Below are 14,311 nucleotides of genomic sequence, written 5' to 3'. Positions count from 1 at the left end.
TAAATCATCAGGAAAAGGAAGTAAGGATAGCACTGATATATATATAATGAACTCTGATATATATATAATGAACGCTGATATATATATATAATAAACTCTGATATATATATATAATGAAAGCGATATATATATATATAATAAAAGCGATATATATATAATGAAAGCTGATATATATATAATGAAAGCTGATATATATATAATGAAAGCGATATATATATAATAAAAGCGATATATATATAATGAAAGTGATATATATATATACACTGTAAAAAATGATTTTTTGACTTTGTAAATACAACAAGGACAATTAAAGTAATTTCTACATGAAAACATCAATTCTGAGAATTACTCAAAAATGTAATGTATAATTCAGTGTAATACTTGGAGTTTCTGCGTAATTGTGTGTCTTCCCATTTAGTTAAATACATTCAGTAAATTTAACTGTAGTAACTGTAGTAAAAATTACTGAAATGTTGTCATCATTACATTAACTAAAGAAATTCAAGTAAAATGTTGCCAAAAGAACGCTCGTGTGACGTCAGACGTTAGACACGCCCCAACTTAATGCGGGGCGCTAGAGTGTGGCTCTGGGATAACAGGTACTGCCTGTCAGATGATTGCTGAACGCGTCTTTCTTCATCCTTTTATCCAGGTGGGAAATAAGTAAATGTTGAAGTGTATAATGTGATATGGGTATAAGAGTGTTGATATGGGTATAAGTGTGTTGTGTGTAATATGAGCCGCCCCGGTATCGTGTTAGCGTTAGCTACCGCGGCTAATTAACTCGGCGCCTGGCCACCGCTATTGTTTGCTAATTTCTCCGGATAGCATTTAGCTAACCCCCCAGCTTTATGACAAAGTGCCCTAGTCTATTCTCCCGCTAGCATTAGCTACCTCCTCTCAGTTACCATGAGGCTAGCCATGTTTACTGTGTATTATATGACTCCCGTTAGCATTTGCTAACTCCTCAGTTACCACGAGGCTAGCCGAGCTTACTGTGTAGTCTATGGCCCTCACTAGCATTAACTGCTTGCCTCAGTTACCACGAGGCTAGCCGAGCTTACTGTGTAGTCTATGGCCCTCACTAGAATTAGCTACTTGGCTCAGTTACCACGAGGCTAGCCGAGCTAGTATATGGCCCTCACTAGCATTAGCTACTTGGCTCAGTTACCACGAGGCTAGCCGAGCTTACTGTGTAGTATATGGCCCTCACTAGCATTAACTGCTTGCCTCAGTTACCACGAGGCTAGCCGAGCTTACTGTGTAGTATATTGTTGTATATTGTTGAATATTGTCTCGTGAGATGTTTGAGTTCATTTTATATCATTCTGTGATCAATTGTTTCTGGATTACTTCTCTTAATTGTATAGAGCAAGAGCTAAGCTAAATTGGGATAGAAGATAAAACTAAGACAGGTCAAGTGGACATTTGTTAAGCAGTTAACCAGTTAAGCAGTACTCTTACAAAATGCCCATAATTTTTCTGTGTGTTTTGTTTAAAAATAAAATTATATTTTGTGGATATTGTGTGTCTTCATTTTTCAGGGAGGTGTTTTAAGCAGTGCCCATTATTAACAAAATACTTGGAGTTTTTAGTGTAATATGTGTACTAGTTTTTTACCAGAAATTTTAATCAAAATGTAACTAAGTAAAAAAATACTTGCTTTCAGTGGTAAATATTACTTTGGTATTACTAATAAAAACTGTAAGGAGATGCAAGTAAATTTTACTTAAAAAAATGCTATGTTAAATTTACTTAGTATTTCTGTGTGTAAAACGTGTACAAGGTTTTTACTAGTAATTTTTAATCAAAATATAACTAAGTAAAAAATACTTGCTTTCAGTAGTAAATTTTACTTTGGTATTACTAATAAAAACTGTAAGGAGATGCAAGTAAATTTTACTTAAAAAAATGCTATGTTAAATTTACTTAGTATTTCTGTGTGTAAAACGTGTACAAGGTTTTTACTAGTAATTTTTAATCAAAATATAACTAAGTAAAAAATACTTGCTTTCAGTAGTAAATTTTACTTTGGTATTACTAATAAAAACTGTAAGGAGATGCAAGTAAATTTTACTTAAAAAAATGCTATGTTAAATTTACTTAGTATTTCTGTGTGTAAAACGTGTACAAGGTTTTTTTAAGTAAATCCTACTCCACATTTTTTTCAGTGTAATGAAAGCTGATATATATATAATGAAAGCTGATATATATATAATAAAAGCGATATATATATAATGAAAGCTGATATATATATATGAAAGTGATATATATATAATGAAAGCTGATATATATATATAATGAAAGCTGATATATATATAATAAAAGCGATATATATATAATGAAAGCGATATATATATAATGAAAGCTGATATATATATAATGAAAGCTGATATATATATAATGAAAGCTGATATATATATAATGAAAGCCGATATATATATAATGAAAGCTGATATATATATATAATAAAAGCGATATATATATAATAAAAGCGATATATATATAATGAAAGCTGATATATATATAATGAAAGTGATATATATATAATGAAAGCTGATATATATATATATAATGAACGCTGGTAGACCGTCCCCGGCTCGGGGAAAGTGAAAGCAGCTAGCGGGCCGGTGCTTTTTTGCCACCTTCGCCCCCTGACACTTTAAAGCCAGTCCGAGGCCGGTCGCGCTGCACCTCCGTGGAGAGAATGCGCCGCGCTGCCTGCCGGTGGTCGGCCTCCCCTGCGCGAGGAGCTGCGGCCGGCTGAACCACAACGCCACCTTCAGTCTCTCAGGCTGACTGTGCGGACCACCCGTTTACCTCTTAAAGGGTCTTAACAGCTTTCGTTATATATATATATATATATCAGCTTTCATTATATATATATATCAGCTTTCATTATATATATATCAGCTTTCATTATATATATATATCGGCTTTCATTATATATATATCAGCTTTCATTATATATATATCAGCTTTTATTATATATATATCAGCTTTTATTATATATATATCAGAGTTCATTATATATATATCAGAGTTCATTATATATATATCGGCTTTCATTATATATATATCGCTTTTATTATATATATATCAGCTTTCATTATATATATATCAGCTTTCATTATATATATATCACTTTTATTATATATATATCAGCTTTCATTATATATATATCGGAGTTCATTATATATATATCGGCTTTCATTATATATATATCGCTTTTATTATATATATATCAGCTTTCATTATATATATATCAGCTTTCATTATATATATATCAGAGTTCATTATATATATATCGACTTTCATTATATATATATCAGCTTTTATTATATATTTCCTGTTTGGCTTGCCATAATATATATATATATATATATATATATATATATATATATATATTTTATATATATAAGCTACTAGTATTTTAATGTTGATTTGTCTTCTAACAATCCCAACCCAGATACAATAATAGCACACGGCATCCAGGAACAGAGCACCTTCATACAATGAAGCGTCCTTCATCATCAATCCTTCATCATCAATCCTTCATCATCAATCCTTCATCATCAACCCTTCATCATCAATCCTTCATCATCAACCCTTCATCATCAATCCTTCATCATCAATCCTTCATCATCAGCCTCCTGGCTGGAACGTCCTCGCTGCTGGATGATGTGGGATAAAGTGCGATCGTCTCATTAGCTGGAGTTAACGCTCAGTACAGGCCAAAAGTTTGGACACACCTTCTCTTTTTCAGTGCGTTTTCTTTATTTTCATGATTATTTACATTGTAGATTCTCACTGAAGCATCACAACTATGAATGAACACATGTGGAGTTTTATGTACTTAATAAAAAATGAGCTGAACCTCCACAGTCACCGGACCTGAACCCAATCCAGATCCAGGTTTGGGGTGAGCTGGAGCACAGAGTGAAGAAGACAAAGGAGCAACAAGTGCTAATAAACACCTCTGGGAACTCCTTCCTCCCTTCAAGACTGTTGGAAAACTTTTTTTTAATTTCAGGTGGCCACCTCTTGAAGAAGCTCATTGAGAGAATGATGCCAAGAGTGTGTGAAGCAGTAATCAGAGCAAAGGGGGCTATTTTCTATTTTGAAGAAGTTTTTTTTTTTGTTATTTCACCTTTTTTTTGTTAAGTACATAAAACTCTACATGTGTTCATTCATAGTTTTGATGCTTCAGTGAGAATCTACAATGTAAATAATCATGAAAATAAAGAAAACACATTGGATAAAAAAAAGAGAAGGTGTGTCCAAACTTTTGACCTGTACTGTACGTCTCTGTACACAACACTGATAATGAGCTGAAGTGCTGTAAATGTGCTTTATGCTCACTCCACTCCTAATGTTCCTGTAATGTTCCTGTAGGAGTGTTTCAGTGGAGTCTGTGATCTGTATCCAGCAAATTGAAGAAATGCAGAACGCTCACTGTCTGTGAAGAACGACGATATTCCTCCTCCAGCGCCACGTTCTGATTAAACGTCTCATCAAATGATGAATTTATCCATTTTAGCATTTATGCATGTAGTCCTGTAGTCCTGAATGCCGCCGGGGCTCTGCTCCTGCTGCTGAGAGCTCTGGAATGGCACGTAGTTTTAGAAAATTCACTTCTTTATCTGTAGATGCTGAAATGAGGTGATATATGAGCAGATTCTGCAGGGCTGGATGAGGAGAGCTGAGCTCAGGTATCACTGCTGAGCCAGCAGAGCACTCCGATTGGCCTTCATCTTCTCCAGCCTCTTGGAGAGGTGGCTGTTACTCGCCTCCAGCTCATCAATACGATCTAGAGCAGCTCTTAGCTGGAGAGAGAATAAGAGAGAGAGAGAGGGAGGGAGGGAGAGAGAGAGCATAGGTATCAATTTATTTAGATGATTTATTATAAATGCCTTATAAATGCTAAATTAACACTATCAATCAATCAACCTTTATTTAAACTCGGAGTACATTAAGAGTAGCCCTCATTTACAATGTAGCCGAGCAATTACATATATATATATGTATATATATATATATATATATATATATATATATATATATATATATATATATATATGTATCATAAGAATCGTAAAATCATAGGTGATAGAACTAATAAAAATTCTACAAAAAAACTACAGATGAATAAATAAAACTAAACACATAAAAGAGTAAAATATAAAAAAGAAAGAAACAAAAAATTGCCCAAGATGCACCAGGAAGACACAGTACTTAACACTTCCAGGAAGTAGATCACCTGAGTACTAGCACATGGTTTAGCTGTATAAAAGGGGCTCATTTGCTCTTAGTCTTCTCCTCGTTTCTATCCTCGTGCAACGCATAATTCCTATTGTCTGTGTTTATCTTTCTCGTTTTTGACCTTGTTTTGTTCACCGAACTCAATTTTTGCCTCCTCTTTGATATATTAAAACTGTTCTATTACAGACATATTTAAAATTCTGTCTCTTGATGTGTTTTCTATATTTTCTATATTAGGTACACAAAGAAGCGTGAAGGAACGTCTAAAAAAAAAAAAAGATTGTCAGTTAAATATGTTTTGAATTATTATTAAGATTAATTAAAGGTTAATTACTTACATTTTTATAGTCATTTTACTATAACTATTTTATGATGACAGTACTTAGATGCTTTGAAGCACAGTAGATATCACACACACACACACACTCACACACACTGTATTAAGCGTTGGCGGCCCTACTGCTTAGTTTACACAATTCTAATTGGTCTATTGATTATCATTGTGTTTCTCACACTGTAGCTGTTGTTTACCTCTCTCTGCAGTTTACGCTTCTCCACCTTCAGATCATCCTCCACTTTCTCCGCCGTTTCAGACGCTCCTTTATATCGGCTCACCTGACCCTCCAATCGAATAACCTGAAAAATATAAAACATCCATAAAAAAATCAGTAAAACAAACCAACAACTCACTCTGCAATCCTGCTATCAGTAAAAAAACATTACAGCAATGACAACCTCCAAATGAAAAATATTTATAATTATTAGATACGTACCACTTTAATATAAGGCTCATTTATAAAGGGTTTATAAATAGTTTATAAAGGAGTTTATTAATGGTTACAGATTAAGTTACTTTAAATATTTTAAAAACATTAATAAGCTCTTACAACACACGAAAAGAAACAACAACAGCAAAAATAACTTTAAAATATCTAATAAACTAATATAAAAAGTCGTTTAGTTTAGTCATGTAATAGGTTAATATTAACAGAAATGTGGTAATGATGACTGATGGAAAAGACAAAGTAAGATAAGTATCTTGTAAGATCTGAGGTTTTACAGTACAAATGTAAATTAATGTGGAATCACTGTTCGGTACATGACAGACCACAGTTGCCCTTCCTATTCATGTGTTATAAATGCTTATTAATGGTTTATAACCTAATTAATTACATTAATAACTCCTTTATAAACTATTTATAAACCCTTCATAAAGGAGCCTTATTTTAAAGTTATTTTCCATATTTTACCCGTAAAACAAGTAAAATACAATTAACTATATCATACATACCGGTGTATATATATATATATATATATATATATATATAATGAGAATTAAGGTTCTCTCATACTCTATATATCAATCAGCATCTTCTCTTTACTCACATTTTGCTCGAGAGCTGCGACTTCCTGCTCAGATTTCACCAGCTTAAACTTCAAATCACTGATTTGTCTGTTAGCATCTCCTGTATAACAAAAACACACAAATCAAGAAACAACTTTTTAACAGGAAAATTAAGTGGAACATGATTCTGAACATACAGAGATACAGAAGAATAAATTAGGTTCCCATTTCACCCCTTGTTTTGTGTGTTCAGTGTGTTTCCTTCTTTTTGTGATTTCTGAACTTGTCATTTTTCACCAGACTAACATAAATGCATTCATTATTTAGTATTTTCTTCTTCTTCTTCTTCTTCTTCTTCTTCTTCTTCTTCTTCTTCTTCTTCTTATTATTATTATTATTATTGACTGTTGTAAGGGTTCAACCTGCACCATAGGCTGCCAGCAGAAGGCGGCAGCAGCGAGGCACTCATCCCCTGGGTTCCAGGGGTAATTAGTGCCAATTAGCTTCACCTGCAGGTTCCTGTATTTAAGGCTGTGTTTCCTGCTTGCCTGTGTCACACCTTTTTTGAGAGGCGACCGGTAAGGTTGCACCAGCCAGCAAAGAAAAGCAAAGAAAAGCAAAGACAAGCAGAGAAAAGCAAAGAAAAGCAAAGAAAAGCTAAAGCTTGACTAAAGACAAATAAAAAGGAAGGCAAAGCAAAGCCAAGAAGAAAAGCAAGGCTTGTTAGATCCTAAAAGTTTCAGGGGCTGAATTGTTTAGCGCCCCTTTTATTTTGTATAAAAGAAAAAGAGAAGGAAACACTTATTTCAGTTGTCTGAGTTTCTGGGAAAAGCTTTTTTAGTTTGAGCCACACCACATGTGGTGTCTCCTTTGTTTGTTTTCCCGCCTTTTTTCCCTACTAGCACTCTTAAGGGTGCAATTTTCTGTTTTCAGCAGTTTCCCCCATGGTGTGGTGGAAGAGCACTGGGCTGCTAAACCATAGTTTGCTGGTTCAAATCCAACCACCAGCAGCTACACCACAAGTGCAAAATCACTTCAACAAATCCCCCTCTATCAGTTACATTTGATCATTTCCTTTACTAAAACAATAAACAGTTATTTTCAATTTAAACATATTTGTTTCTTTTGGCATACAGCCACTTCAATTTAAAGCCTGTTCTCACAGGTTTTTCCTCTGCGCTTGGGTCCGTTCCCTGAACGTCCCGTAACAACTGTAAGTAGGATCTGGATTTGGGTCTTACTCTGCAGGTCGAGTAAATGCGGGTCCAGGCCGTTCTGAAGGTCATTTTCATCCGGACTGAGCGTCTCCTCCGTTCCATTCCTCTGCTTCTGATCCACAACAGCTTTCAGCTTCCGGACCTACACACACACACACACACACACACACACACACCACTGATCAGCGAACAGCAGTGTGACGTAATATGATAAACTATACTGTAATTAGAGGAGGTGAAGAAATCTACCTGCTCCAGTAAACTCTCCCTCTCCTCCACCAGCTTCCTCAACCGCATCTCTGAAACACACACACACACACACACACCAGCTTCAGTTCTCCTAATATATGTGTGTGTGTGTGTTGATAAATAATAGCAGAATATAGATATATATTTACTAGGGAAATGTTTAAGAACACCCCTATTTTCTCCCTTTATTCTTTTGCCATTTAAGCTTTTCAGCTCCAGTCAACAAGCAGAAATGGTACAAAATCCAGCATACAAAATGTTGCACTAATCTTCCAGGGCCTTTAAGAAAAACATATTGGCCCACATTTATTTTTTAATCGGACCTCTGAATAACTCTTAATTACATTATTAGTGACCCACTGACACATTACAGTATTTCTATTCACCTGACTCTAGCAGCAGTACAGGAACGTTCAGTTCGCTGCATCAATGAGTATGAGCTGGGCAATATATTGTTTTTGTTTTTTTTTTCATAGCAGATGCAATATTACCCATTATATAGTAGATTTTATCATGGTTATAATATATTTAGCTATTTACATTATATATATATATAACCTGTACCACTGTAATAAATCTGTAACAATGGGTACTTCACCAGATATTAAGATGTTATTTATGGTAAACACCAGCTTGTTTTTATATGGATTGATAACATGTAGCTGCAGTTATTAAAGACACCTATTATAAAGTGGGACCACATTTATTTACATCATTTTGTATGAGATATTTATTATATCTGTTTGTATTAAGTATTTATTATATCGGTGTATGTAGTATGAAGTATGAAGTATATCGCACAAGGCATGTTGGGTAACGTAGTGAAACAACACTAGTGAACAAAAACTGAAGAAAACATAAGATGGTAATATACAGAATATTACACAACATGAATAATTACACATTAAAAACAATTAAACAAAATGCTTGTTTTAGGCCAGAGTGACTCTTTAACCATCTTCAACCTCAATTTAACTCAATAATTTTTCATAATTTTCACTAATAACATTATTCTACAAAGCTGCTGAACCACATATCTCAATATGGTCAAGCAAACAATGTCAATGGGCTGTTTATGCTATTTATTGTGAACTCAATTACTCAATATTAATTCAATCTATTGTTTATAATATATTCAGTATATCAAATACTTCTGCACATTTAATTTTTGAGACAAAAAAACAACATGGTACAATTCATTAATTCATATGTAATATTAGGACTATTTTACAACACATTTCAAAATACATGTTTTTGAAGTCATTTATTTGGTTGCATTTGGTTCTTCTTTAAGTTCTTTATTGTTTATACTTATAAGCTTTGGTTCTTGTGATTAATATTACATAAGCAATAACATGTGATAGGTATTAATGCAATGTGTTGTAATTGTATTTAGTGTTAGTACCTTTTAATGAGGTATGCAAATATCAATGCAAATATTAAACAAGTATCAAATTACACGTACACCCGTGTAATTGTATTTAGTACTAGTACCTTTTAATTAGGTATGCAGATATCAATGCCAGTAGCAAACAGTTTACTGCAAATAAATCATTTCTAAAGCATTTAATGCAACACTTTTTTTGTAAATTATGAAACACTGCAGTCATGTTTTCTCCTGGATTTCAGCCTTTTTTCTTGGGTTTCCGTCTCTTTCTGATGCACGTACGCCCGCTCCCGTACAAAAACCTCAAAGTCCACGTTTCCAGCTTCTTCACAGCTGTCTAAAAACACCGCGATGCCCGTCTCCTCCACCGGAACGGCCACTCTACAGCCCTGAATGTCCTCCAGCTCAAGTTCTGGCTCAGTTTCAGAGTCTTCTTCCTCACTGGTCCAGGAATAAATCTCTAACGAGGAGCTGCTGAGAGTCACGTCATCCAGTTTAAGGGGGTTAATGAGGTCTTGACATTGGCTGTGGCTGGTTCCTGGCATCTCAATTTCATTTCGCTCTTGTTTCCTTGGGTTTTGATTGGCTAAATTTGAGTGATCTTGGGTTGTGATGGTCTGGGGATCCTTTATGAGCTTTAAGACGTTTAGATCTTCATTTAGAAGACCTGTGGTCGTCTCTATTTGGTTATCTTCTTGTGTTTTATGTTCTAAAAGTGGTTCTTCATAATGTTCTTCTTCTATCATGATGAAATGCTTCTCCAGAGTTTGTTCTGCAGTTTTTGCTTCCTTTTCTTTAACAGCTTCTGCATTAATATCAACAGAAATGGACTTATGGTCAGGGTTCTCCTTGTCTTGGTACTTTATCTCATGTTTAAAGGCTTCTGGAACATATTTAGCTTCTAATGACTCTCCAACTTTGGGGTTCTTATGGTTTATTTGAGGAACTTCTTGGATTTTCTCAAAGATTCTCTTCTCTGTTGGTTTGATGTCATTTAAGCTCTTCATTGGCGTCGCCATCGATGTCCCTAATGATGCTACTGATTCTCTCGTCTCCACTCTAATTCTCCTTCTAGGAATTGATGAACAGGACTTTTGAGACGCCACGCTCTGTCTCAAAGTCTTCCCAGACGTCCTGCTGTCCACCTCAGAGCCTCGTCCGTCTGGAGATCTCTCTGGAACACCATTGGGAACATAATGATGCATCACATGAAACATGAAAACTCGTTTTTCAGAGAAGACAGATTTGGAGACTGACGAGACAAGAAGAGGACGGCGATGAAGAAGGAAAAGCAGGTCAAGAGTCACAAACCAACTGTTTTGTGTGAATTATCTTCCTGTCAATGATGATTCGTCGGTTAGGAAATAGGAAAAAACAAGGAAAAAACAAGGTAGTTTGATTCAAAATGATTGGAGATTCCAATGGAAGAAATGAAAGACTGTAAGAAAAGCTGAAAGAGACAGTGATTCGATTGATTCATTAATTTGCTGCAGAATTTGGACGCTGTAGGTAAAAAAATCATTGGGTTAAAATGTCCAAAATCAACATTAGCTTGCACACAAACACACATAAAAACACATATAAACACACATAAACACACACTAGATGATCAGAATATTAGAATACAGAATAATATATCAGAATACATACAGCTCTGGATAAAATATAAAAGAGAGCACTTCAGTTTCTGAATCAGTTTCTCTGATTTTGCTATTTTTGCCAATTCCAAATACAAATATGTATTCATTTAGGGCATTTATTTGCAGAAAATGAGAAATGACTGAAATAACAAAAAAAAAAAGATGCAGAGCTTTAATATTCATAAAGTTTTAAGAGTTCAGAAATCAATATTTGGTGGAATAAATTTGGTGGAGTTTTCATGCATCTTGTCATCATGTTCTCCTCCACCAGTCTTACACACTGCTTTTGGATAACTTTATGCTGCTTTACTCCTGGTGTAAAAATTCAAGCAGTTCAGTTTGGTGGTTTGATGTTTTGTGATCATCCATCTTCCTCTTGATTATATTCCAGAGGTTTTTAATTTGGTAAAATCAAAGAAACTCATCATTTTTAAGTGCTCTCTTATTTTTTCCACATAATCAGTAAAGGAAACTACAATGAAAATGCTATGAACACTTTTAAAGTGCTATAAAGTCTTACCCAGCATGCTGTCTCCACTCGTTACAGGTGTGTGAGCTTCCTGAGCCAATCTGGACGCAGATTCTTCGTTCTCAGGTCCGTCTATCCCGTTTCCTCCCGTCTCGCCGTTCGTCGTCACCTCAGATCCGATAACGATGCCATGTTTCTGTACAAGAGATCAGATTTAACTTTATTCCTCCTTCATTAACGATAAGACCGCTCTGACTCCTGCTCCTGAATTCTGAACTGCTCTACCTTCAGAGCATCTCTGAGCCGGAACACCTCATCCTTCAGCGCATCCCGCTCATCTCGGATAATATCTGAATAGTCCTTCTGCCTCTCTAAGGCCTTCAGAAGACCAGCGGCAGCAGGAGGAGAAAGAGAGAAGAAGGGAAAGATGAAGCAGAAAGACGAGAAACAATTCACGGAGTGATATAAAGGGTTCAAATAAAGGCATGCATGGATATTGGTGTGGATTTTATGATCTTTAAACAGTTAAAAGGTCAAGCCTCATTATTATAACCCCAATTCAATTTATTAAAACACCCCCTCTGAGACCCAGCGCACAATTTCTGCTGAAAAAAAAGAAAGTATAACCCTTTCCCTTAAAAGTTATAAAAGTTATAATAGTTATAAGGGTTATTAGAGTTATAAGAGTAAAGATATAAGTATAAGAGAAAGAGGTGAGATCATTCCTCTAAAAAATGGGAAACCCTTCTTTATGAACCCGATACAGAATAGATATAGCTTTTATTTGATTTTATTTTCCGTTCCACCTTAAATTCTGCAGCCTCTGCTGTGTGTTGCATCATTTAAGGTGGAATGGGAAATGTAGCCAGATTAACTAGTAGGGATTTCTTTTGTGTTTTGTTGCTTGTTATGTAAATAAAAGCCATAAAACATTGAAACTATACACTAAACTATGTTAATATAGTGGTTATCTTCATTTTAAAACAAAGGAAAATACTCAAATTTGTTGGTTTATTTGGTGGCTTCTGCTGCATCTTCTTATAGCCCTCTGTTTGAAGGACCATGTAGCCCCAACACTTCCCCCTAACCTTAACCCCCCCCCTCCACCCTAACAGGAATCAGCTAATTGGTTTATTGGTTAATTGTTAGAGCCCAGAAGTGAAATGGGACTGGGCCTAAAAAAATGATTAATACAAACTTTTCCACTACCACCACAACATATAATAGTTAAAGCTGCTCAGGTGAGCTCCTGTCCATCAGCAGAGGAAGCTCTATTTTATAAAAATCACCTTATATAAAAATAGTTTCTCAAAGGTTAAATTCAGTTTTTAAAATTTACATGAGCTTCTCACACCACTGGATTAAAGAAATCCCTGCTGGGCAGCTTTAACTCCAATCACAGCTCTGGAAACTCCACAGTTAGACGTGTTAACAGTCTGGGAGTACCCCGATCTTTTTCTCCTTCCACTCCAGCGTTTCCTGCAGGTCTGAAATCTCTCTAACATATCCGTCCTGCTTCATATGCAAGTGCTGAGCGTCCTGAGCAGCGGCCAGCAGAGGACAGAGGAGAAAGAGACAGATAATAAAGACAACAGATACAACAGAGAAACAATAGAGAAAAGAAAGACAGTAAAGACAAGAAAGCAGCAAAGTATAGAGCTGGAAGAAACATTTAAAAGGTCAGTATATACAGCACATCTTTCTTAATGTGCCTGCTCTGGATTCTGACTCACACATTAAAGACTCCAACTCCCAGCATGCACCCACACCTGAGCTTTCAGACAGCGTTCATGCTCTCCGAGCTTCTGATTGCTCACACCTGCTCTGTGTTTATTGAATGTAGCTTGCTAGCTCTTCTATTAAGCGTTTCTTTTGTTTGTTTACTGTTGCCGACCCTTAATCAACTGATTGAAATATGAATGGGAGTTCTTGTTGCGCTTAACGTGGCATCTGTTTACAGATAAGTCCCGCCCTTCAAATAAAGAGCCAATTGGTTAATCCATGAGTGGAGGAGGGGCAAATACAAATCATGTGTAACTAGTGAAAAACCCCTGCTGTAGATATGAGGAAGTCAGTGCCTCAAACTATTCATAAGGGTTAATCAGTGATTTTAAATATGCTTTTTGATTTAAAACAGTATTTTGACCTTCAGCTTTGAGTATTTTAGTCTGTCCCCTTGAATGGGGCAGTTATGGAAATAACTGGTATACAACTGGTATACCATTGGTATATCAAAAATATCTAACTTTAGGGACTTTTGCTCAACATTGTTGACTATCAAGCTTTTTTTTTTTAGCTCTTTTATGAAAAGCAGGACTTTATCCTATGAGTAACAGATAGCATAACTTACTATGAGTAATAAACAGTAGTTTCTGTGAATAAGAAAGGTTTTAAAAACATGCAAAATATCTTTAAAGACACAAAAGACAATAGAAGAAACCGTCCCCTTTAAAACAGTTTTCTAAGTTTGTCGCAGGTCCAGATTAGGTTAAGTTAAGGTTAAGAAGAAGCTCTTACCGTTAGTAGCTCCTCGCTCTGTTTTAACGTCTCCTTCATCTCGTTAAACTGGAACTGCAGGATGCTATGAGCATGTCGCTCTCGTTCATACTCCTGAACAAGGGCAGAAAATATTATACAAACACATTTTAGGCAAAGCAGCTGTTCAATAGGTAATGATATGATAAATGATAAATAATATTATTGTCATTTTAATACGAATTTTACCACTGATATAATGCATAA

The 14,311-nt window shown here is 35.3% G+C and overlaps 1 protein-coding gene across 17 annotated transcripts in view; it reads right to left on the bottom strand.

Moving 5' to 3' along the window:
* Positions 1–4,156: 4,156 nt before the first annotated feature.
* Positions 4,157–14,311, bottom strand: part of lrrfip1b (leucine rich repeat (in FLII) interacting protein 1b) — a 53,108-nt gene continuing 42,953 nt past the window's right edge. For 15 of the 17 annotated variants that reach the window (XM_022675314.2, XM_049479559.1, XM_022675315.2 and 12 more), the window contains 5 exons: positions 14,087–14,179; positions 13,016–13,108; positions 11,855–11,947; positions 11,621–11,765; positions 8,135–10,634 (listed from right to left, as the gene is read on the bottom strand). In XM_022675314.2, coding sequence (XP_022531035.2) covers positions 9,664–10,634; positions 11,621–11,765; positions 11,855–11,947; positions 13,016–13,108; positions 14,087–14,179 — 1,395 coding nt within the window. In that variant the 3' untranslated portion in view covers positions 8,135–9,663. The other 2 variants (XM_022675330.2, XM_022675323.2) reach the window with 2 other exon arrangements.

The sequence above is a fragment of the Astyanax mexicanus genome, chromosome 5 (assembly GCF_023375975.1).
Source record: "Astyanax mexicanus isolate ESR-SI-001 chromosome 5, AstMex3_surface, whole genome shotgun sequence".
NCBI classification, from domain to species: domain Eukaryota; kingdom Metazoa; phylum Chordata; class Actinopteri; order Characiformes; family Acestrorhamphidae; genus Astyanax; species Astyanax mexicanus.
Note: the sequence above shows the minus strand (reverse complement) of the source record. Positions and strands in the feature narration are given on the sequence as shown.